General features: G+C 45.1%; 2 protein-coding genes across 4 annotated transcripts in view; both read right to left on the bottom strand.

Moving 5' to 3' along the window:
- Positions 1-500: 500 nt before the first annotated feature.
- On the bottom strand, positions 501-9098 carry NCF1 (neutrophil cytosolic factor 1). Of its 3 annotated transcripts, none has more exons than XM_027704943.1 (11): positions 8547-9098; positions 7949-8083; positions 7584-7659; positions 6241-6406; positions 6046-6101; positions 5619-5741; positions 5119-5226; positions 4272-4389; positions 3564-3668; positions 1882-2024; positions 501-969 (listed from the first exon to the last, which is right to left on the bottom strand). In XM_027704943.1, exons 1-11 carry the CDS (start codon positions 8616-8618, stop codon positions 851-853), a joined length of 1221 nt encoding a protein of 406 aa, XP_027560744.1. In that variant the 5' UTR covers positions 8619-9098; the 3' UTR covers positions 501-850. The 3 variants fall into 3 exon arrangements, with proteins under 3 accessions (XP_027560744.1, XP_027560745.1, XP_027560743.1); XM_027704944.1 differs by having other exon boundaries at positions 8003-8083; positions 8547-9095; XM_027704942.1 differs by lacking the exon at positions 8547-9098 and having other exon boundaries at positions 8003-8531.
- A 1361-nt stretch (positions 9099-10459) lies between these two features.
- LOC113978195 (general transcription factor II-I-like) overlaps positions 10460-25581 on the bottom strand; it is a gene marked incomplete at its 5' end in the record, with an annotated part of 34584 nt that continues 19462 nt past the window's right edge. The window contains 10 exons of the mRNA XM_027704941.1: positions 10460-13452; positions 14955-15029; positions 17337-17375; positions 18706-18771; positions 19602-19630; positions 20546-20729; positions 21529-21612; positions 23155-23207; positions 24080-24263; positions 25097-25162. Of these exons, the coding sequence (XP_027560742.1) occupies positions 14971-15029; positions 17337-17375; positions 18706-18771; positions 19602-19630; positions 20546-20729; positions 21529-21612; positions 23155-23207; positions 24080-24263; positions 25097-25162 (764 nt within the window). The remainder of the gene's footprint in view (positions 13453-14954; positions 15030-17336; positions 17376-18705; positions 18772-19601; positions 19631-20545; positions 20730-21528; positions 21613-23154; positions 23208-24079; positions 24264-25096; positions 25163-25581) is intronic.

Genomic DNA, 25581 nt, shown 5'->3' with positions numbered 1-25581 from the left:
AACATACCCCCAGACCTAAATCCGCACCCTAGTATGGATTAGACCCAGCCCAGACCCAAACCAAGATCAAAACTCAAACTCAGGCCCAAATCTACATGTAGACCCAGACCCCACCCCAAACCCAAATCCAAACGCAGACCCAGACCAACCCCGTCTGGCGTGGCAATGGCAGGGCTGCCTGTGGCGATGGCAGGGCTGGCTGTGGCGATGGCAGGGCTGGCTGTGGTGGCACCCCAAACCAGCCATCACACCGCACTCCCTCTGAGAAGCAGCCCTATCCTCACATCCTAGCCCTCGCTTTCCACTTCAGGGAGCAAAGAAGCCGCCTTCCAGGAGGAAGCTGCCGTCCTTTCATCCCCCCAACTAAATTTCCTCCCTGCCAGCATCTTTTGCAAGAGGCTCTTGCCCAATATCCCCCAGGGAGAACACCTTTTCTGTCACCATACCCACCCTGCTCCTCAGGGTCTGCCTGATTCACTGTCTAGGTGAACACTGAGATGTCTATCAAGTGTCTCTCCTTTACTGATGAAAACTACAAAATCATTCAAAACACAAAAAGGTGATAAAAGGGGATCTAGAGATGAGGAGTCCTGGTGGCTGTGAGGTCTCAGCCCCTTGGAGCTGTTGGAGCAGGGCTGGTCCCTCCTCACAATGCCCCCAGGACACCTTGGGCTGGCCATGATGGAGGGTGAGGGTGGGCACAGGTCTGCGCCGATTCACCCAGCAGCCCCCCGTGGCCTGTGGTGGCTGCCAGAACCACATGGATCCCTGGTCTGGCTCCAAGGCCTGGCTGTGCAGGGGCTGGAGGAGATGAAGCAGTGGGTGTCTGGCGTGGGGGCTCAGAGGATCCTCACAGGATCTTCCTCCGGGTCCTCTCAGTGCAGCGGTTCAAGATGAGGTCTTTGCTGGGACGAGGAGGAACAGCAGGTTGAGCCTTGGCCTCATTCTCCTGTGGCTCGTTTTTCTCAACTGCGAGCAAAGCAGATGTACAGATGGATCAAAGTGCTCCACCAGCCACTACCCTCGTGAACGTTCAGCAGCTTCCTATGTGATGGCCACCAAAGTTTCTGCCTCTCCTCCCTGCTGCCTGTAATGGTCTTCATGTAGGTGAGGGTGGTGGGATAAGCCCACCTGTGCCCAGCTGGGAACTCTTCTCAGGGAAATCCCAGCTCTAGGTCTGCACAAGGAGCTGCTCTCCCTTGGGAAGGTCATGGGTACTGCATGGGGACTGCCAGATCTAAAGGGTCTACCTCAATGGCAGCCGTCTTTCTCATGGAGAGAGGCTTTTTACAGGGGGCTGGAGTGACAGGACAAGGAGGAATGGCTTCACAATGACAGAGGGAAGGGTTAGATTAAATATTAGGAAAAAAATCTTGCCTGTGAGGGGGGTAAGGCCCTGGCACAGGTTGCTCAGAGAAGCTGTGGCTGTCCCATGCTTGAAAGTGTTCAAGGCCAGGTTGGATGGGTCTTGGAGCAAACTGGGCTAGTGGAAGGTGGGGTTGGAACGAGATAATCATTAAGGTCCCTTCCTACTGAAACCATTCTATGATTCCACGATTCTTCATACAACACTTCCCTCTGGGGGCTCTGCTGACAGCTCACGTACATGGCAATGGCAGTGGTAATGGGGAGGTGAGGTGCACAGAGGAAAGCACAGGTCCCAAATGCGGGCTGACCTCCCTCCAGGTTCATATTCCACTCTGTCTGACCTATAGCCAGGGGTAAGAAACCTCGCTGAAAGAAACACCTCCCTGCACACACTTTCCCCATAGGAAAAAGGCAGATGGGCATGGTGTGACCTCAGTGTGCCATCCTGCTCCAGCTGCCAGCACTGGGGGTCACAGGCCATGCCTGCAGGATTCCAGTCTCGTTGAGACTTACTGATGACATTGGCCTTGTTCTGGGAATTTCCCTGCATGTTCCGCCGGCTCTGGATGTACTTCTTGCTGTTCCTCCTGTAAGTCTCCTGGCTGATCTGCTTCCGGCCCTGCTTATGGATGCTCTTCGCATTTCGGATGGTGGATCTGCAGGGAGTGAGAAACAAAACTTTCATTTTCATGCTGGCAGCTCTAACACCACACATTTCTTTCCCCGTGTCTCCTCCGCTGCTTCACCCAAACTCCAATTTCTGCTTTTGAGTTTTGCCTGGTGGATGCCAGCCCTCGAGGAGAGCCACGAGGGACACGATGTACGATGTGTTCAGAGGCAGCTGGATGGTGCTTTAGAAGCAAATGCTGAAGGGTGAACCCTGAGCATAAGTCTGGAAGGTAACAATGGGGATGGTGAGGAAGATTGGGTGTAAGGCTGGGAGGATGAGATGGGCATGAGGTTTATCCAAGAAAGCCCTGTAAGTGATCTATAGCTCTTTGATGAATGGACATACAGCACCTATCCTGGCTGCAACACTGAGGTCCCTGCTGCAGGGCTTGGCATGGCTCCCCAGTGCCCAAGGATCAGATGCAGGGGAATGGAGCGTGGGGCATGTGTCAGCACGCACCTGGATGTGCAGTGTTGAACCCACAGCAAACTACTGAGAGAAGTTAAAGGCTGAGCAGCACGGTGCTACTACAGGAGAACACACAGCATCAGGACCACCCCCAGGCACACAGACGGAGGCCACTGCTTTGCCTCCACTACCACGGCAGCAGTGAGGTGGCTCCTGAACTCCACCTCATGGCACCATCCTCCTGCTCTTCTTGAGCCAATGTGTCTGTCTACCTTCAGCCCCTTCCTGGTCTGAGAACACACTCCATGTCATATCAAAGCTCTTACCCACAATGGCAGGTCACCACTTTTGCAACAGGGCTCAGCCTGGCTGCCAGCGCCAGCACTGCAGGGGCAGTGTCACCATGGTGGGGGGACAAGACACTCACCTTGGAACAGGCCACCTCACCTCCCCCAAGGGTATCAGCAAGCATCCCCGCACTCAAATAGGTGGATCTGGACCACTTTACACTGTCCCACATCCAGTCCATGATCCATCAGAACTGGATTTGGAGAGATTTTAGAGCAGGGTTGATGTGTTTTCTTGCAGGGAAGAAAAGACAGCTGCAAGCTCTGCCCTTCCTAGCCATTCTCTCCACACCAGAATTAATGAGTTATTATTGCTTTTTATCTTTTTAATCAAAATAAAATCCCTTCCATTAGCTCAAATCCTCCTATCAGATTAGGCCATTTGGCAGCTCTGTTTAGTCAAATCTCGCCTCTTAAAGATTCAGTGCATGCACTTGGGAAATAAGAAAATGGCCAATTTGAAAATTAAAGGAGATTAGCCCAGAAAATAAACTTTGCAGAAGGACACGGAGAAATGCCCCTGGCTGGAGGACCTGTTGGATCAAGGATCACACAGCCTGGCACCAGCAATGCTGGGGTACTTGTGGGAGCTGGGAAGCACAAAGCTGGTTTTGCTGCAGCCTGGTCTGTCTGCTCTGCTCACATCTATCCAAGCAGTTCCTCATTGACAGGGCAAGCAGGTGACACCACAACCCACTGTCTGGTTTAATTTCATCTTGCTCAAGGAAGAGCTTTAGTCCAACCCCCCTCCCACCCAGGGCTTCTCCTACCTCCGTGGAGGAGCACTCCGGTTCCTCAGTTCACTCTTCACAGAGTTTACCTCTCCAGCTTTCTGCAGGTACATGGAGGGGTAATAACCCGTGGTTTCATCCTTCCTGCAGTGCAACACAAAGCAACATCACTTGCAGTCGTGGCTCTGCAACTGCCTCCTCAGTCCAGGAGAGAGACTTGATGATCCTTGTGGGTGTCAAAGAATCCCAGGATGGTTTGGCTTGGAAGCGACCTTAAAGATCATCTTGTTCCAACTCCCTGCCGTGGGCAGGGACACCTTCCATTAGAGCAGGTTGTTCCAAGCCCCATTCAACCTGGCCTTGAACACCTCCTGCTTAGGATATCCCATGATTCATGGTTCATGCCTGTCCCCTGCTGGTGTCCTGTGGGTTACCTTTCATGTTTCTTGCAGATGAGATGAAAGTTGAGATTTTGCAAAGCAAAATGTGCCAGACCAATTAGAGGCAAAATAACTAACAATTTTTTTTCCATCTGCCTCCTTCTTGGATATTTCTGAAGTCCCCAGCAGAGGGGACATTTAGTATTTGGCAAAGAACAGACTCTGAGAAGCAGCCCTGCAAAAGGAAGTGCTGGGCAGTGGCACCAAACAGCCCACGGCTTCCACAGCCCTGATGTGGAGAACCATGGGAGCATCCCTTCCCTCTGCCTGAATCCTGCTCACCTGACCTGTTCTTGGCATCTCTCACCTGATGACCCACCAGCCATCAAGGAGCTTGTGGATGACTTCGATTGTATCACCCTCCTTGAGGGTCAGCTCGTCCTCCTCCACAGCTGTGTAGCTTTTCTGGACCACATACGACTCACCTGCACACAAAATGGGGATGGGGGATGGTATGCTGCCACCCCCGGGATGGAGCTCAACCTCCCCAGCCACTGAGGAGAGAGGAGGCACCAGAACATTTATCCTACATTTTAGGCAAGACCCAGGGTGCTTCAAGTTTGGATTCAGACTTTCCCCAGCCTTGTCACTGCCCATGGCTCATCCCAGCCCCTCCATCACCTCTCCAGAAGAAAGCTGCTGGGTGCAAGCAGTGGAAGCACAACTATTTCTGCTGGAAAGTGTGTTCAGAATTCAGTTGATGAAATGAGGCAGAAGGAAGTGTTGTGGTAATAAAGCCTGTTGCAGTGTCGTAAAACTCATGAAGCTGAAGCCTGGTGAGCAATCAGCACAAGTCTGTGGGATCCTCCCTCTGCTCTGTGCAATAAGGCCCCATTGTCATGGCAGGGTGACGTGGGGGGCACTGTGCTCCTCTGCTAACCCAGCACTGCAGTATTCACCCTGCCACCTCAGCACAGCCACTGGATCAAAATGAGCATCTGTGATCAGCCAAAACACGTGTCATGGGAAGCTCCCAAGGTTGACATTGAGGCACCAAATCATGAGATTTATCCCTTCTGGCAGTTCCTACAGCAGCATCTCCCTGCCCAGTGATCCTGCTCAGTACGGATTGCCCAGCCTTGCAGTGAGCCATCCCAGTGGGGAGCTGCACAGGCTGTGCACTGATGCACACCCTGGTCACCCCAGCATTTTACCTGCATAGTTGGGCTCCTGCTCTTCAGACTCATCAGGACCATCCATCGGCTCCAGATAGGCAGCAGGCACCCAGCCCCGTTTATTCTTCAACTGGCAAAACCACCAGCCTGCAAGGAAAGTAGCCATGGACACAAACAGAGAATACTGTGGGGGCACCATGGGGACTCTAGCACTGAGTCTGCCCTGGCTGGGGCAGGTGCAGACATCCACATGTCCTGGACTGAAGGGACAGTGCTGGGGCTGGTCTCTGTTGACATGGTGCAACCAGAGGGCTTGACCAGTTCATCATGTTCCTGCTGGGCAGGAAACCTCACAGGCTGAGGCACATCAGGAGGTTGCACAGTTTTCTAGAATTGCCCCTCACCCTTCAGCCTGTGCACTGTCATAACTAACTCACATGCTGCGTTTGGACTCAAGATGCAAGGGCAGTCCATCCCTGCTGAAATGGTGGCAGGGAGGGGGCTGGCCCTTGGGGCTCTCCCAAGGGATGGACACATACCATTCTCACTCTTCTCCACGACATCCACCATGTCCCCAGCTTTTAGAGCCATCTCAGACGTGGAGCTCTTCTCATAGTCAGCGATGGCTCGATAGGTTTGCAGGACGATGGGGCCTGTGATGTCTGCATGGGAGAAGTGAGAGATGTTCCCTCTCCCAGCACCCAGCAGAGAAACACCCTATTTCAGGCAGGCCAGAAGCAGCCCCAGGACAGCCCAGAGTGCTCTCCCAGCCTCTTCCTTCCCCAAACCAGCTGGACCTCAGGACAGTGACTCATTCCCCCTGAGGCTTTGGCTTCCCCCCAACTGAAGCTCTGGCACAAAGACCATGCTCCTGATGAGCGTATCTGCTGTAGGATGGCAGCCCCTCTCCCAAATGGCCTTTGCTGCTACCAAGGCAGCTGCTTGCACCCCTCTGAGGCCTCTTACCAGTGAGGCTTTGCTTGGAATCCTTCGGCAGGAGGAAGACCTCAGGCTTCTTGATCCTAGACAGGTCAGAGCAAAGGCAGCTCAATGCCAACCACCCCTATCCATCAGCAGCGATGTCCTCCCTGTGGGCTACTGCCAGCACCCAAAGGCCAGGGACACAGGATTTCCCTCAAACTAGCAGGCAGCTGGACTCACTGGCTGTCCGTGACAGGGTTCATGTCGTCATGACGGACCTTGAAGAAGTTGACCACATGCAGGCACCGAGAGATCTTGTGGGGCAGGTTGACCAGTGCATAGCAGTACTCAGCCAGCGTGCCCTGCCTGTTCTCAGTCGAGCGCTGCCCGTCAAACCACTTTGGGGCTGGGGGAGAGGGAAAAGGGCTCAGAAAAAGCAGACAGAGAGCCTTGTTTTTAATATGTTCCCAAGCAGGCTGCTCTGAATCATTAATTTTGCCCTGCAAACAAGTGGGTTTGGCCCCAGGGTGCTGCATGGTTCCATGGTGTCCATAATGTGAAGCTCTGGGGGAGCACAGCTCATGCAAGCTCAGAAAAGACCCTGTTTGACCCCATTTCAGCTTCAGGATAATTCCCACGTCTGTGTTCAGACTAAGCCTGGCTGCTGGCCCACAAATACATCAGCTGCACTGGGGCACCAAGAGGGGGAGCCTGTGACCAGAGGACACTTATGCTTATGCTTATCCCCCTGTCCCACTGGCCATGGTGCTCTTGGCCCCAGAGCTCCAAAATGTCACTGGCAGCTCCAACCCCCAGCAATGCTGAACTGCATAACAGGGGGTGCATGTGTGTGGTTGGTGGCACCCCCATGCCCCCCCAGCAGTCTGACACCTGCCTAGTCCCCAGTGCTCTCAGTTCCCCAAGCGGAACAAGGACACTTTGAACAGCCCCAGCATGGTGGGGGCGGTGCATGGGAACAAGCCCAGCATGTCAGTGTTAGCCCAGCCCCAATGGAGCCGCCTCCCAAATGTGCCACCCTGCATAGTGCAGGCTTATTCCTCCTTGAGAGGTGTCAACTTGCAATCTGTACTTCTTTCTCAGGCTCTCTCCTGCCTCCTTTAAAGCAGGAAATTAAATAAAAGGGGGAAGTTTGTTGACCTGCACCTTGCTTGGGGACAAAGCGTCAGCTGTTTGGATCAGGAGTTCATTCCCTGTCATTGAAGAGATATTGCATTGCTTACAAAGTATCTGTGTTGCCGTACGGGCATTAAACCAACCCCAGTGATGGTGTCACCAAAGGAGGGCTCAGCTCAGCTCAGCTCAGCCTCCCCAAAGCCGGGGGTCACAGCTGATGCTTCAGGACATGCCCAGCCTTCAGAAAGGAGTCTGTGGGGCTGCTGAGTGGGGAGGAACCGCTGCCACTGCTCAGATCTTTCCAGGGTTTAGATTTCAAGCTTGGTGGGCAGGAATGATCAGATCATGCACCTGCCTGGGAGGCAGCCAGAACAGCTTGACCCACCAGGGAATTTCCCAACCTGCTGCAATTTCTATTTCACCCTCCAGCCCCGGAGCTTGCCCCTCACCTGGCAAGTGTGGGATGATCCGGTTCTCTGTGTTGATGTCCCCGGATTCAATGGGGAACATCTCCTTCAGCACTTTCTGCAGAGTAGAGCCAGGCACGGCCGTGAGGATGGCACCAGGGGAACCCCCTTTAACACCCACCCTCCTGCCCACAGCTTGCCCCCCTTCTTGATGCTCGCCCTGCTGCCACTAGGATGTGCTGGCTGGATCCCACGCTTCAGCACTGGGAGAAACCTGCCCAGGGACACAGATGACTCCCACCTTTAAAGGGGCAAAAGAGATTGAAGGACTGGACACAGAAGCTTCTTTGGAGCCAGGTTTGCTTTGGGGCAATTTCAGATGGAATTCACCCTCCTCTTTTCCCCACCTTGAGCCCTGGTGTGCTGGGCCAGGGGACAGTGCCTGTCCTGCAAGGACTCACGTGGAACTCGTATATCTCAGTAAAGCGGCGGTAGACGACCTTTTCGGACAGGTCATTCCACTTCACCAGGAACATGTAGACCTGAAGGGCAAAGCAGAGGTTGCAGCTCCGCAGGTGAGTGGGACCCCACACTGTACTGTGCCTGGGGAGCCCCACAGATGTTCCAGTTTCAGATAAACTGCGTGTTTTCCTTCCGCCACCCCATGCAAATAGCTCTGCCCTGTCATCGAGCAAGCTGGGCACTAAGGAACTCGGCATGGATGGAGAGGGGACAGAAACATGCGGATGGGTGGCATTCAAAGAGGAAAAAGTGCTTTCCAAGCCTGTGAAGTAACCAACAGCTTGCGAAGGAGGTGCCCAAAATCTTGTGTGTTTAGGACATTTTAGTCTCTGATTGCCTCCAGCTCGTGCCATCATCCATGACCCCTCCAAAAAGCATGTTCTTAGGCCCTTGGTCACATCTATCTCAGGAAATTTGCTGGGCAGGCTTTTTACCCCGCCCAGTCCTCGCTCTTCACTTGCTGGAAGGTTGCTGTGTACTCACATAGTGCTGGCTGGGGAAAAACCTTTTCTCGTAGCCCAGCAGCTCGATGTGCCGGATGAAGGCGTCCCCCATTGCTGCTCCTGCCCGCGGCGTCCTGCTCCAGACCCTGCTTCTGCCTCTCCGAGTGTCTGGGCACCCTCTCCTTTCCTTTCCTCTCCTCCCCTCCCCTCCCCTCTGCCCTCGCACAGCTCTGCTTTGCTGTTAAAGCGCTGGGGAAGTGGAACTCGCGCTGCAATCGCACCCGTAATCGTTTACCCACTGTGGTTTGTACTGAGTCGGTGCTTCCCATGGTGAGTTCCCAGCCCAGCCCCTCCGGTGGCTCCAGGGAGAGGGAGGAGGCGGGGTGGGAGGCCTCAGGGATATCCTGAAAGCACCTCTGGAATCAGAGGACAGTGAAGGGCGAGGGCCAGGCTGGCTGCCCTGATATCCAAGTGACCCTCTGACTGCTGATGCTGCCTTGTGATGGCACAGGGTGCTGCAGCAGAGGGTCAAGGACAGACAGGTGCCTTGGCAATGGCAGCCAGAGGAGCCTTTTCCATCTCTAGCAGAGGTGGAAGGGCTGAACGAAGCGTGTTAAGGCACTCCCTGAGCCCAGGGATTGCAGCACCATTCTCTGTATGGCTGGGAAGGGCAGGTAGGGAAGCTGGGACAGAGCCCAGGCAGGATGGGGCAGCAACAGGCTGTGTGCAAGAGCTCCTGCCCTTGCATCACCATTTCCTTTCAGTTACCTGCAGCTTCCTCAAAATCTGCCACCAAAAGGCTGCCTTGAGCAGCCCTCGGGGATCTGAGCCAGCCCCAGCCCTGCTCACCACCTTACCTGAGCATAGGGCCGAACAGGAGGGGACCCCAGGCATAGGGAAACGCCAGGGTGGGCTGGAGACAGACCCCTACCTCTTGCTGGGAGAGCAGGAGGGTCCCTTGCTAAGACATTCTGATAATCTGCATCCACCTCCTCCTTCTCCCTCCCCAGCCCTGAGCAGAAAGACCTAAATGGATGTGAGATCTGCATGGATCAATCCTACACTGCTGGCAGGCAAAGGTGCACCCAGGAGTACTTTTGTTCTCACCAAGGGCACCCTGGATTACAACAGGTGCCAGTGCAAGGCAGTCCCCTGACAGAGGCAGGACCTGCTCTTCACAGGATGCTCAGAGGAGCCCAACTCCAGCCAGCCATGAGCCCTCAGCCCCATCCCTGACTCCCGGTGCTCCATCTCCTGCGAGAGCCCATGCCTGGGTGCAGCTCTTGTCCCTGGCAGGCCAGCACATTACTGTGAGCAAACCCAGCCCCACTCTCAGCTGGGAGCAGAGATGTTTTGGGCAATGATGCAGCACCCCTGTTGCCTGATCCTGGCAGGCAACAGCCCCAAACCATGGTGGAGCTGACAGGGGCTCTCCCCACTGACCAGCCCTGCCACTGGCAAGTCCTGCCACAGGATCAGCCCGGTGCCCTTATTAGCTGTAAAGACAAAAGGTTGCTCTGTCTGCATTAAAAACATCAAATACTAACCATAACTTTCCCCGGGCCCTTGGGTGTGGTGCTTTGCATGTGTGGAGTTCAGAAACATGGTTATTTACATTTGGCTTCTTATTATTTTAACATGGGGACTTCCCTGTATGCAAGGCAAAATTATACAACCACAGATATTTAAAAAAGTCCTTCCAGGGCTGTTTGGATTCTGCTCTGTTAGTCACCAGATAGCTGCTGCTTATGGAGGACACCACAAACTGTCATGAAAGCTTATTTCTAAATTTAAAACTCTGTTACAGACAGTACATTACTGGAAACTACGCAATTCACGTTTCTTCCTGTTTCATCATTTTCTCACATCTTGTGATGTGAGAAATGAAACAGAGATTGTAAATGCCAGTGATGGGTTAGTTCACAGGAAGACACCACCTGTAACTCAGTGTTCAAAATGTAATTTTTTATTTTTGGTAGTTTAAATTTCAGCTTAATTCAATACAGAGCCAAGGGAGGCCTTGCTTATGTCACTGATGGCAGACAGCTGTTACACAATCACAGAAACGAGAGCCTGCCCTCTTCCTTGACAGTGGGTCTCTGACAGGACAGATATAGAAAGAAACAAAGGAGAAAAGGTTCAAGTTTTGTATGTGGAAAACTTTAATTCCCAAGGGAAAAACACTGGCCAGCAGCTGCACCACAGAGGTGCTGGACTTCAACTGGTTGTTACGCTGTGAGAAAAGCCAGGTGCTGCAACCAAGAAATGCCCAGTTCCACCATGCACATCCTGGATACTACACTACTTGGACCCAAAATTCCCATTTAAGAGAAAGGAGCCAGCCCACTGCACAGGACAGGCTTTTAAAGTTCAGTAAAACATAGGGAATAAATACTTGTCTCCTTCTTTGTCAACACAAACCTTTTATGCTGGAACAAAAACTAGTCAGAGGTCTGGTAAGTGGTTGCAATTTTATTTATTTGATTGTTTATTAGTACAACCAGGGCTTTTTAGGGCATTATCACTCAACACCTAAAGAGTGACATATCTCATGTGTTTGAAAATGAGTGAGATTTTCACAGTCAACATCTTAAAAGTCTGCTGTTAGGATTAGAGGTAGGTAATTTCTTAATATAAAATTGATATTTGGAAGGTATAAATATTGGTGCAATTATTTTGTCAGTCTAATTTATCTCTACTGGACATAACTCAAAATGTCTGAGACCAAAATGAGCCTTCAGTGTTGAGTGCCAACACAGCCATCAGCAGCACTGCACGCCCAGCAGCAGGCCACACACGATGCACACCACCACCCCAACTCCCAGCATCACATAAGGACTCTAGTCCTTCCAGTAAAACCACTGCATCCCCTTTCTTTAAATTTTTTTTTTCAGGTCCTGCATACAAAGCTGTAGGAGGACCACTCTGCTATTATACACTTGACAAGGCAATATCCTGGAATTATTTATTTTCCCGGTTTCTTTGCTGTGATACTCTGCCCTCATTTTGAGTAAACACAACTCCATCAGCAATAGAGAGCCTTGCTCCACAGGCAGCTGTGCAAAAAGTGCCTCCTAAAGAGGGCTGTGTGTGAAGAAGGGATGGACTGTCCTTCTGCTTTTTCAGAAGGGGAAGTCAAGCCAGCTGAAACCCAGAGAAAGCTGCATTAGCTCATTTCCTCATTCTAAACATGTCCAGCAGCAAGTGTGAAACTTGATCCTGACCTATTGCTGCAGGTTCATTAACTGAGCCTGTCTGTTTGAGTCATCAGCAGGCAAATGTGTCAGTGGTTATAATGTGGACAGTACCCCTAGGCTGGGTTAGCAGATAAGGGGCACCAAGGGGCTCGTTCCATGGGGCTGGGAGGGGCTGTTTGCTGAGGCAGGAAGGCAGCTCGGCACTAGTCACCACCAGCTGGAGAGCAGGAAGGTAGGACAGGATGTGTGTTTTCAAAATGCCTCAGCACAAAGCCAACCTTGCCCCCTGCTGACATCACCAGCACAAGGTCCCAGAATTGAGTGGGAGCACCTAGATCTGCATGGAGCAGTTGTGAAAACACAAGCACGTGCTGCTCTGAATTTATCTGCTGCATTTCAGGTTGTTTCCAGGGAATAGACACTCTGCTCAAATGAATTTAAGGCTTCAAAATTTTCCTTGAAGATACAACCACCCCAGCCACCCAGAGCTGGATTTCTATCTCAAAGGCATGACAGGACCTTACCTCTTTGCTGGAAGGAAGTAACTGTGCTGCAGCATGTTCTACCTGCCTACAGAATTACTGCTAGGACTTGTTGTAAAATACATAAATGTATACTGCATGGACAGTCATGAAAACCATCAGGAAAGTCTTTATTTCTTCATCAGGGAATAAAGTTTACCATTTGTGCATAAAATGCAGTCATCCTAAGCTCATTCCAGTAAAAGAGAAACCTTTAGAATAACTTGCATCTTTGGAGATTATCATACAGCCAGAACTGTACATCTCTTATGGCTTGTGAAACTTTAAAAAAAAAAAAAGGTACATTAGTCTTTTACATGATGTGGGGTGTAACCAGGACTACAGGGGACTTCAACTGATTGTAGTAGTCACAGAATCACAGAATATCCTGAGCTTTTGACATAGTAGGACTTAGAGCAGCTTGTAGCATGTTTCCATAACTGGTTCTAGATGAACAGAAGGGCATCCCCACAGCCTTCAGAAAAGCTCTCACACAGATCCACAGGACTATTGCCTACAGTAGGACTGCAAGACCAAACCCATCATATATAAACTTGTGATACTCTGATAAAACATGCACTTACTACTTTGAATTAATGGAAGAAACTATAACAAGGTTTAACACTGAAATACTGACCATTTCACAGTCCATCTCATTAATGAGTACTAATCATCAAATGAACCAGTTTATCTTTTATTTAGGAAAAATATATAAATTGTGACAGGTATGACAGGAAAAATTAGTTCAAATATGCAGATATTATTGTCCAATTAACCATTAAAGTAGTAACTGAAAATGCATGATTTTTTTTTTTCTTCCAAAGTAAAAAAAGTGAACTCTTTACAGAAATTTTTCCTCATTAAAAAAGCTGAGATGCATTCAGGTATGGTGAAATTCATCTGTATTGGGAAATGTAGACAGCCTCAGCTAAGTCCTTAATCATTTTAATCCCTATCATCTCCCCAGCATTGATTGCTGCATCATATTTAGTCCTTAAAATATATTCCAAAGTAAAACCAGCCATTCCAAATCTACAGTCAGCTTTTGCTTTAAGTCAATTCACAGAACTGCTGAAAAAGTACACATTTATATTTAAAAATACAAAAGGGTTTGTATAGAAGGTATTTCTCTTATACAAAAGGGTTTGCATTGAAGATACTTCTCTTATACAGTTATATTACACAGCTCTAGACAGGCCCAGCAGGCTCTTCTCAGAATCGGATGCTTCTGACAAGGTAAGAAAAGTTACAAAAGTGAGTTAGTTTCATTGCAGCTTTGGATCTTACTACAACTATGAGCAGTTTGTGTTGGATTGTCCAGTACTTTAGGCCTAGATTCTGCAAGCATGCAGAAGCTGAGTATTGCTCTCAGTAAATGTGAGATTAAATGTGTGTGAGTGGTCTCTGTAAGAATTTAGAACAAATATTTACTTTAGTACAAATTCAGTGGATGGCCTAAAGCATCTAAAATCCAAACCACTGCAGCATCAAATTGTGTAGCCATTGCTTGGACAATATTTCTGTGGCCTTTAATGGACAAGTGAGAGGGTTTTATATATCTCACTGACTGCAGTGCTTCCCATGACAAACTAGAAGTTTTTCTTTAGTATATTTTCTCCTGCCACATTCAGTTTTATGACAAATACCCACAAAGCAGATTTTACTGATTTAATAAGACCACCATTGCTGTGCCTGAAATGCTCAGGGCATAGACAATTGGGATGCTGATTTGTCAGTGCCTGCCACTTTCTACCACATCATTTCATTGTCCCAACGCCACCAGCAGCCTTTCATGTCCCAGGCTGTGTTCCTGCTGCATGGATGCAGGGCCATGGCCAAGGCTGTCCCTGGTCTCCAAAAAGCTGGATGGCGCCAGGAGTAAAACCCGCAGGCTCCAGGCTTCCCCAGCCACTGCTTCATCTAACTTTATGTTAGATGAAATCTAACAAATTGCTGAAGTATCAAATACCACACTGTGAGGGGAATATCTGGTTTAAAGTATTATCAAAAAACTGAAATGGGAAGAAGTACTACCATTTTCTCTGAATGAAGCACAGAGACTCAAAAACGTGGGTCAGCGTTTTAAACTCAGTGATGTAACAGCATCACTATCACTGTTCTCCATCACCACAAAAATGTCATTTTTAGGAATAAGTGACATTAAAAATAGTGTAAGAGACGGACTTGAACATTTTGGCACTGTAAATTAAAATAAGCTTTTCGTAAGTTAACACAAAAGAAAGAAAACTTCTAAAGGAGATCTGTTTGTCATCAAAGCTAAGAGCTTTACTGAGTGTCCCAAGCTCAGACAATACTGCAAAAATAGTGAAGAGCTTTCCTGCTCAATTACAATTTGGAAATACATGGGTGTTACCAAGAACAATAATGCTCTTTTACACAACCATGTCAGAGCTCTTCATAAACACTAATTCCCTCAGCTTTCAGTTGCTCTGCCTCCCAGGTACATAATTATTACACATTTTTATTTTTAGGTAACATTTTCCTAGGACTGACTGTCTGAAATTTGAACACAGTGTGCTTTACACTGCATTTGGGTAAGAAAGTGAAAACATCCTACACTTTATATGTGAGAACTGAGACAGATAAAATAATTCACAAGAAAAAGACTGGCTCCTTCTGACATTCAGTATTGTACCCTCTCCTCCCCAAAAATATAAGAATACTATTCCTTGACAGGCGCTGACTTCACAAAACACTAAATTCTTTTACCTGGTATTGGTGATGTCTATGACATTGGATGTGGTTCTTGCTTTATTTGAGGATTTTCTTCTTTTTCTGTATTATCTGTTGAAAAAGCAGTAATGAATGAAGAAAAGGGGAACTTCCCCACCAATTTTGTGGTTGTACTTAATAAATAAAACTTTATGAAAGCATGAAAAGCATTAATTATCCCTTTAAACTATTAATGATAAATAAAAATGTATTCACAGCAATCTGACTCTAGAAATTACCATTTCCACTTCAATGTAAAGCAGTCTAGGATCTTAGAGAACTCTAGTTTTTAAATAACAGAAATAAAATGGCGTTAGTAGGACTTCTCTCAATTAGAAACAGACTTATGCATTTTTCTATTTCAATCTGTCCAAAACAAATTCTGGCCCTAGCTAATTTTCTTCTTCAAAGAACAGTATTCCACAGGAAGGCATTATGGTATGTTTAAAAAAAAAAACCCAAATTTTATCTTGTTGACTAAAGCATTTATCATCTTTTGATACAGGTTTTTCATTTCAGGGACGCTTGGAAGTAACTCAAAAGAATCTTGTACCTGTATAGCACTGGATATGTGACCTGGAGCCTGATTCTGTTCTTTTTATAAACAGAGAATATGATGTTGGAAGGAAATTGTTTTTTCCCTGAAGTTGTTTGGAAGGTTTGGGGTGAGGATAATTCATCACTACAAAGCCAAGCTGTTTCACCACATAATCATTTTATACCTTCCAGCCTAGTTCTGAAGTGATTTTGGGTTCTTTACCAATCATATGCCTTTTCACAAAAATATTTCTCTAGTTACAGGGTCTGAATCCAGTTTTGGGTGACGAATTCAAAAACACACTTGTCTGTCTCTTCTAAACTATCATTTCGAAGGCCCACAGCTAGAATTCCTCCACATGACAGTATTCAGGAATAACTGTCCTTCTCCCTCTTCATCTAACTTTGGTGATCCCACAGAGGTTTGGCATTATTGAGTCATCTGATGTTCCAGCTTTCAGTAACTGTGAGCTTAAAATCTGCAGCTCAGCTCTCCTGTGACTCTAATGCTTGCCTTCCTTCTGTCTTGACTGCTGCAACAGGGTTGATCCATACTCCAAGAAAGACTGACTTAAAACCCTCGGAGTGAACCTGTAACTGAGCTTGTAACAGTCATTCCAGTTGAGCATGTTGGCTTGGCTCAGAGTCCAGTGACATGACAGGGAAACTGAAGCAATGGAGACTGGAAAGGGCATTTCCATGGAGAAGGGTACAGAAGAACAGGAGTGCTGAGGTTTGCCGCTTTCTTTTTTGGGGCCACATAAGCAGGATTAGGGAATGAATTGAAGTTGAGAGTCTCAAAGTGCTGATGCACAGCAGCCTCCGTCCCAGGGCTGTTGGCTATGCTGCCATCAAGCTGCCATGGACACATCAGAGAGCCTCTCTCAGGACCACCTGACATGAAGGCAGCACCCTGGCAAACTACCACAGCACCTCAGATCCTCTGTGCCAGCCACAGCAGAGGCGGGCACGGCCGCCCAGGGCCACGCCTGACAGACTGGGGTACAGCAAAGGCAGCATTTACAGGAGCAGAGCACACAGCAGACACCAGCATCCCAACTCTCACGTCAATTCAGTATTCCTGAAGACCACATGCAAAAGCACAGGGGGGATACAAAATCTACAGCCTTCTTAGTCTCACATATATAAACATATTAGGAAACATTTCTTCACCAAAAGGGTTGTCAAGCTCTCCAACAGGCTGCCCAGGGAAGGGGTGGAGTCACCGTCCCTGGAGGGATTTATAAGCCGTGTGGATGTGGCACTTGGGGAGATGGTTTAGTGGTGGGCTTGGCAGTGCTGGGGGAACAGTTGGATTTGATGTTCTTAGATGGCTTTTCCGACCTAAATGATTCTATGATCCTATCTGAAAAAGAAACAACCCAAGTATACTCTTGGACAATAGGAAAGCTGGATGTTTTTCAGAGCTTAAGTTCTGGAAGAACAACAATATTCCCCTCCCTTGCCCTCAACATGGTATATCAATATGGCATTCAGAGTTCCTGATGATGGCAATCACTCACTTGCATCAATTGTGGAAACTACTGCACTGAATAATTAGATGCATCACTCAGGATATGAACAATCACTCAGAGCCTATCTATCATCATGACTCAAGTGAACAACAGTTCATAAAACTCCTTTGTAAAATTACTTGAATAATAACATTTGCACAGAGTATTTTTCCCATGATGCAGCATGACATCAATATAGATGAAAAAATGTCCTGGACACCAATAAAAGCCCTTTTTTTGGTTTTGATTGACCTGACTTCAAAGAAAAGGTAAACTTTGTTCAACATTACTTAAAAATATTTCTTGATAATAACTGAAGAACACTTACCTCCTAGAGATACTTCTATTATGCTTGTTTCAGCTGGCTCTTAAATGAAAAAAATACAGTCAAATGAATATGAATATAGTTTCAACATGATGAATCAGATTAGGGAAATTAAGTTTTCCCTGAAAAAAAGCAACTAATTTTTGTTTTAACAATCAGACTCGTATCTTTTTGTCTGAGATAAATTTGTGTAACTTTCTACAGTCTGCAGCAAATTATAAACAATCCCAAACATTTATTACATTCAACTACCTAACACTTTCTCTTCAAAGAATGGTTTACCATGACAGACGTATCACCAAGTTGCAGCACAGTGTAATGTGCAGTTGCACAGAACACACCCCGTTCGGAACAGCTTGAAAAAAGAGTCATCAGTCCTGATGGACACTGTCTTTGATGGTGAGTATTGGGGGAGAGTGAGAAAATGCAGAATACAGGACAGGAAGTATGTTTTAATTCAACAATGAGTTTTCTATTATCTCTGCATGGTTTATAAATGAACAGGTTCTGGGAAAGCCATTTAACCTTTTTAACACTGCAGCTGAGTTAAGGACAGACAGACTACATCAACCTCATGGACCATCAGCAGCTGATTTCCTCCCTCCCATACCTTCACATATAAAAAGTTGAGCCAGTAGTTTCCTTTATAATAATTTTCATCATACAAGTGTCCCTTACTCTTAAAATGTTTATAGAATGTTTTCTCTTCATTTCCCAATTTCTTCCTGTAATGGTTTATTCAGTCAATTGCAAAAGTTTTTCCCACACTATACCAACTTGGGATACACATTTTTAAAAGGTCTGTGAACATTTAGAAGCTATACTGGATCAAAATGAAGTTGCTCAACCACATTTACTCCAGTTATTAATAGCACAAAGCTGAGTTCTCCCTTCAGACTAAGACAGGTGATATGTGTGCAGTCCAGACAGTCTAGCAGGAGTTACAGGTCTGCAGCAGGCAGAAATTCCATCCAGACCCCATTGCCAGTTATGCAGGCAAACTTCACTTGGCTGAACATCTATCTGGTTCAGACATGCGCACATTTGAGTTAAGAAGACATCAATAAATGGATACCAAATTGGCTTTATATATTGCCCCCACTAATCCTTCTTTTCAGCTCACTCATCATCTGCAAAAATCAAATCAAGGAACATACCAAGGACAAAGCTCAAAGAAAGCAGAGGCTCTTCCCATTAAATTATTAATATTTAACAGCTACAAAAGTCCCTGTTGCACACAATCTATCAAAATGATATGGCTCATCATGAGCAGTGTATTCCCAGGACTTGACTGTTAATGTCATCTGCCAATAAGCTGGAGAACTCCATAACCCACCCCTCCTGCACGGACATACATCACGCTCTGCATTACCTGCTAGTCCTGGGGCTGGTGCTGTTGGTGATGCTTCTGCTTCAGCTTCAGCTTCTTCAATCAGATCTAAGATCAGACATGATCACCATTTAACTTCACAATGAAAATGGTTCACACGTAACACAAGGGCAACCTTTGAATCTGCAAATCCTGAAACTTGTCACATGAACAAGTTACTAACACTTGTGATTGAGCTGCTGTTCAGTATATTCTGTTACAGAAAAAACGTTCCCTATTTCACCTGCAAGCACCAAAAATTTCAAGTTTCCACATATTCTTCATATGAAAAATAAAGCATCATACCTATAAGCAGTAGGCTCAGAGCCTTTCATTCACTTTGGTATCCATCAGTATAAGATCATTTTGATCATAATTAGTGGACACAGATAATGCCCAAACCCCACACGGTCAATGACCAGCCTGCTCCCCCAGTCCCAACACATGCTGGCAAATTGGCCATGGCACTTCAGCTAAGTACATTTGCCTCTCTAAACAGTTACCGTTTCAGCAGAATGCAGAATTTTTCACTGGAACAGGGTTGTGCAGCTACTGTAAAGTTCTTGCTTACTAACAGCTACTGTGATGGATCTAAACGTGTAAGTCTGTTGCTAGGTCAGGATCCTAAATCTCTTTGGTACCCTGCAGCTGAAAAATACAAACTCAGTGTCTTGCATTTTCATATGAAAGTTATGCTGATCTTATGCTGTTTAAATGTAAATTTACCCCCATGCCCTCAAGTTAACTGTATATGCATGATTAGTCAGAAAATCTTAATAAGAAAGACACAGACAGTTATACTGAGACCTTAATGACTGTGCCACTAAGCCACAATGTAGAAAATTAATCTTGGTAGGTTACAAAAATACATTTGTCATCAGTGTCTCATAAATACTTACGATTGTTAATCACAAGTCCTGGAAATGGTCTGAAAAAAAAAAATTACTGATTCTTAAATGCACTGCATGGGGTGCCCTCCCAGTGCAACCTCCCCACACTTTCTGTAACAGAGGTCATGCTAAAAGTAAAAAACAAAGCCAAATAAAACAGATGGAATAGCAGCTCTTGGGCGCTGTGGTTGTTCAAAACTTGTGTTTTGAAAAGTAACACACACAAGAAGAGCTAAACCCATCCCTAGGTCACCACTAGTTAACAAGGGGTCATCTCCTCTCTAGAGCTCCATTCAACAACACACATCAAAGTACTTTTGGTTAGAACATGTCATGATTAAGGGCTGAGAATTCAGACCCCCTAGTAAAATATATTTAAGACATTTCTCTCTCTAAAGATAAACTGAAGCTTTTAGACTCCTGTAAAGTCAACTATGATTTGGGGAGTTACAGAAACTGATAAATTTTTATTTTCAACTCCTCCTTAGTACAATTCAAAAGTTTCATCTATTCTGCTTCATGCATACAAATTAACTTTGTATATATGTGTGTTTTATATACATCTATGGAAATATACACATATAAATGAAATTCCGTTATACTGTAATTGGACAACACTGTATTTTAAAATCTTGTAGATACACTCATTTTGTAGGGAAAAAATTATCAAAGAATTTACCTAAACTCAAGATTCTTAACACAACTGAATATTTAAAAATACTAATAGTAACACTAATACAAACATACTATTTACTGTTAAGAGCCAACAAGCTCCGGACTTCATTCATGCTAGAAACATCTGGACTTTATTTGACCTGATATATTGTTATCCAAAAGAACCTCACACTATTTAAAGATGCACTGCTACTTCTATTCTCTCACATTTCAATTCATTGCAGCTACAGGGCTGTGCTCACAGCACCTGCACACTCTAATCAACAGTAACTACATACCGAACGACTGTAAACTTGATAAGTTCTGCTGATTCCAAAATCTTCTCCATGGCGCTGATTTCCAGATAACTGGGTGCTTTAAACGCCACGCCCGGAGGCAACCCCTCCACCATCACACAGCCAGGGTTGGTGGTGATTTTTCTGTATGGAACTTTCACGGGAAAATTCATACCAGTGGCTTCACCTAAGTGAGAGAGGTCATGTTTATTTTCAAACCTTATAATATTTATGACTACACTGAAGAAAAAAGTCCTCAGATGATTAACAAACACAATGCAAACCCAAGCTTTCTATCAGATCTGAAATTATGAACAGTCACTTGACAATGAAACCATTGCAGCGTTAGAAATAGAGGTGTTGGATTACATTCATGAACATTAGTCACAACTCCAACTCTGACTGCTCACCATAGGAACAACACAGATTCTGCTTTTACTAAAAAAAAAGTATAGAACGGGGTATAAAAGGAAATAACTACATGAAGGAAAACAAGGCATTTCCTGCAAGGCCATGAAAAGCAATTCAACACAGCACAAGTGAAGGAATTTCAGATAAAGAAACTCAGGTCATTACTGCTGTACAATGCAAAGTAAAGAATCCAAACAAAACTATACACAGCAAAAAGCTTATTTGCATTTTTAAGATTATTCCTAAGTATTATGAGTTTGGGATTATGAAGCCCTGAGAAGAACCATGCAAAATAAATACTTCATCCATGTTGACACAGAAAGAAACAGGAAAGGGGAGGGGAAGCATGAAGCAATCTAGACTCTTATGATTTTATTGTTTAAAACTACCTACATCACTTGCAAAAGATTCTTTTCCAAGTCAAAGCACAACATTCATATACAATTCTCAAATTTGTTCATTTTAATGATCACATATATAATTCACTGTAAGTGAATACTCATTCAGTAACTTCAGTATCAACAACATTTATTACACCCACACCTATGCAAAAATGGGGAGTAAGAAGCAATTACCAAATTTCTGGCTAAAAAGATCATTTACTTGCTCTCTCAATTGTCTGGTCTTTTCTACTTTTGACAGTCGCTCACTTTCATCATCTGGAAGAAATTGTTAGAATAGCGTGAGAATTAAGCACAAATTTTTTTACCCCTGAAGCTTGTTTATCCCTGAGCATTTACTTATAGCAGATACACCTGAAGGCTTCAAAACAGGTGTTGTCTTTGCTCCTCATTTTATCAGTAACACAGAATTGTAGAAAAATACAAAAATAGATGGTTACTAAGAAATCACAGAATCCTAGAATGGTTTGGTTTAGAAGGGACCTTAAAGCTCATCCAGTTCCACCCCCCTGCCATGGGAAGGGATACCTCCCACTAGAGCAGGTTGCTCCAAGCCCCATCCAACCTGGCCTTGGACACTTCTAGGGATAAATCTAGGTTTACTGTCTAGAGGTGATTTTGTAAACTTAATCTGAACCAACAAATTGTATTTTATTTTCTTACAGAACATGGAATGGTGGGGAAAGGTAAAAGCAAAGTGACCATTCAATAAGATGGCCATTTCTTATGGTTTCCAGTGAATTCCAATGGATGTACTATATGCCTGAGAAAGCAGTAATCAGTGTTAAGACCAAGCAGTTCAGTCTGAGTGGTTATTCAATTCAGTCTGAGTACTGATCTGTTGAATTTGCCAAGAATTGCAAATCAGTATTTCATTTATTGCATGAGAAAAATGTGGCTACTTCTTAACTAGTTGTTGGACCAAGAATATTCTGAAGATGTCACTGAAGAGATATTAATGAGTGTTAGAAATGTCTCAATAAAAACAAAATGCTAAATTATGCTCTTTGTTGACTGTACTTGCATTTCAGTGACCCAGCTGGACTGTGGGAAAAACTTCATCAAACTAAACAAATGTCATGAAGAATATAAGCACAAACAGTATGAGGTGAAACCAGCCAGTACAGACACTTGGTATAGTTATTTGAATCATGCTCAGGTCTTCAGCACCAGTGGTTGTGTTCACCACTGTGTTTGTTGTGGTTCTTGCTGTATTGGCTGTATCAGATGAATCAGTTTTCCGTAAAAGGATTAATTCAGAAAACATTTATAGAGAACTCAAAATCTTCAATCTCTTATATGAAGAAAATATTGCAAAACAACAGATATTGGCAAAGTTTTCAAAGAGAACCCAGTTTCAAAAGAGGAGCATTTATTCCATGACCTACCTACCTACCTGACACAATTTTCTACTGGCTATCTGCACGCCCATCTCTTAAACATTTGTCATTTAGATGACCTACATATTAGGAGCAAATAATTTATCTCCAGACCTGAATTACTCCTGTGAATCATATATTGCTGGCTACATTTTGATTAAAAACGGTAAAGAATACATTAGACGCATGATTATTGTGAATAACTTTAAGAAATGAATACTCCCTTGCTAGAACTATATTTAAACTGTGATTGGTAAGTGCTTTTCCCACCTTAAAAACAATCAATCAAGCAAACGAACCAAACAACTCCAATGTAGAATGAATCTTTCAGGAATTTGTTAACACCATGCAGCTCTCATAATCTGTATTTAATCCTTGAAAGAAATTGTTACATAGAACATGAAACAGTTGCAAAACTCACTTGGGGGGCTTCTAGCAGAACTTTCTTTAACAGCTGCCTCCAACATCTCAGGCCTGCAAACAGATCCAACATTTCATGTACAACAATAAAATTACATCATCAACATTAAAGAAAATGCAATTTTCTAGTATTATTTTATTAAAGATGGGAACTAAGTGATATCCTCTCAGCCAAACCGACAGTCAAGAATGCAATGAGTTGAGAGGCTCCACAACTTCTTAGAATCACAGAATGGTTTGGGTTGGAGGAGACCTTAAAGCCCATCCAGTTCCACCCCCTGCCATGGCAGGGACATGTTCCTCTATCCCAGGTTGCTCCAAGCCCTGTCCAGCTTGGCCTTGGACACTTCCAGGGATGGGGCACCCTCAGCTTCTCCGGGCAACCCGCCAGGGCCTCACCAGCCTCACAGGGAAAAATTTCTTCCTAATATCCAATCTAACCCTGCCCTGTCAGTTTAAAGCCATTCCTCCTTTTTCTATCACTACACGCCCTTGTAACTTCTCTTGCCACTGTTTCGACACTGGCACATGGCTATCTAAACCTGTTCTAGACAAGAAAATTCTTACACACCCCAGTACATGAATCTCCACTTCTCAGCTCTCAGTACACAGCCAACAAGCTCTATGAGTAACCCCTAAGTGCTCCCTGCAGTAGGAACTAAACCAGTGATGTGATAATTGTAATGAACTAAGAAACCTGGACTTGTTCTTCCTCTCACAACAGCCTCTAAGAGTCTTTCAGAACAAAGAGAGTATTGTATCTTGCTCCACCTCTACAAGAGCTTTCTGGCCATTTCCTCAATTACTAAATATATTCCAGCGTGTATTTTATAGAGTAATTTAGCAGCTTCCCAACACAATTTCATTTTTTGGTCTACATTTCGATACTCATAGAACAGATTATCAAAGACATATGGGAGTCTTACTTTTTTATAATGAATTTTATTTTAGATTTGTTTCTCAGGATCTTCTCTAGTCTTGGAATTCCAAAAGTTGAAGGTTGGCGGAAAGGCACCCCCTCAGGGAGTCCTTCCACATAGAAAACCTCCGGGTAGGATTCAAACAGTGAAAATGGCACCTTCACCGGTTTACTGAGTCCTAGTGCTTCCCCTGAAATGCAACAGAGCAAATAAGCTACCAGTTAGGTAACTCATGTGTACAGAAACAGAAAACCTCTGGTGTAAATGGTATAGCACAGTTGGCACATATATAACTAGATCAGGCAGAACCAGCAGGTTTGCCTTTTTTGGTCACAGCTATGAATAGGCACGAAGAAAATTAACAGTTTCAAACATAACTCATTCTGTTGCAGTAAATCTCATCATGATTTACTGAAAATTAGTATTGGCAGCCAGTTCATGCCACTGGCTTGGTCTGCATACGAGACTGTCCCATATGTATCTCACTTTGTTACAAGCAGTGCATTCTGTCTCTGCCTCTTCTAGAGAACAGTACTAAGGGCAGTGAGATTAGTGCTCTTGTTCAAAAACCTGCACTCAGAAGAGTAATCAGAAATTATTACTTCCAAAACTCATTAGTTTCCGAACAGCCTGCACTAGAGGAAGTGCTGGAATATGACAGTGCACGTCTCTCCAGATACGACCCGCAGTGCATGGAGTCCTGCAGAGTCATACAAAGTCCCGTTCATAAGTAGAGTGAAGAAAGCTTAAAAAGATGTGTCAGGATGTGGATCACTGTATCTGTGGGTCATTAAAAAATTCATAATCCAACTACAACTTCTCCATTTCCAAATCCAAATAAAATAACTAGTGGAAATGAGACACAGGATTGCAAGTAAGTACATGAGAATGAACGCAGGTGGGAAACTGTGTAGGATACACAAGAATTGCAGGACCTCTGGAATAAACGTGAACATCTCTCATACATCTAACTGCATGTTCATAAGAAAGGCTTGTCAGTAAAAAAAGAATCAATAAACTTACCACATTTTTCATTAAAAAGATCTTCAACTTTCTGCTTTAAGTCATTAATTTTGGCACTCCATGCCTCTGCCAGGAGGAAATTGAAAGAATTAAATCAACGCTCACACAATGAATCAGTCTTCAAAGAATATTTTAAAAGATGCTTAATAAATTATTATGTTTGATTTACTATGGCAGTAAAATGTGCAAAATGGCTTTCATTCTGCAAAACTATATTCACATCAATCCTCATTTTCCTGAAGCTTTGAAAGATATTGCTATGAGATAAAGCCAGGGCTATTAAAATTAATCCAAGAGTGATCTAAATTTACAGTATTAGGCAGTATAAAATTTACTCATCTGAACCAGCACCCAAAATAGTGGCAGAAAGCTATTCATATGTTCAGTGACACAGCTCTGAAACGCACACCTCTCTCCTGAGATCTCTAATCTCTAGCCCAGTTTCTACTTTAGTGGGTGAGATCAGATGTCCATCAAGAAGGCAT

Source organism: Neopelma chrysocephalum, unplaced genomic scaffold, assembly GCF_003984885.1.
Source record: "Neopelma chrysocephalum unplaced genomic scaffold, ASM398488v2 Primary Assembly neopelma1_299, whole genome shotgun sequence".
NCBI lineage: Eukaryota > Metazoa > Chordata > Aves > Passeriformes > Pipridae > Neopelma > Neopelma chrysocephalum.
The sequence above is the reverse complement of the archived record's forward strand: the minus strand, read 5'-3'. Positions and strand labels throughout refer to the sequence as shown.

Bases quoted from the DNA above. Each gene is read 5' to 3' on its own strand.
- NCF1 (XM_027704942.1), bottom strand. From the start codon at position 8,419: ATGATGGCACGAGCTGGAGGCAATCAGAGACTAAAATGTCCTAAACAC. The intron at 5,227-5,618 runs GTATGTGTCCAT...CTTTCCTTGCAG, and splicing joins CGTGGAGAAGAGTGAGAATG to GCTGGTGGTTTTGCCAGTTG. The intron at 2,025-3,563 runs GTAGGAGAAGCC...CACTCCCTGCAG, and splicing joins CGGAGTGCTCCTCCACGGAG to ATCCACCATCCGAAATGCGA.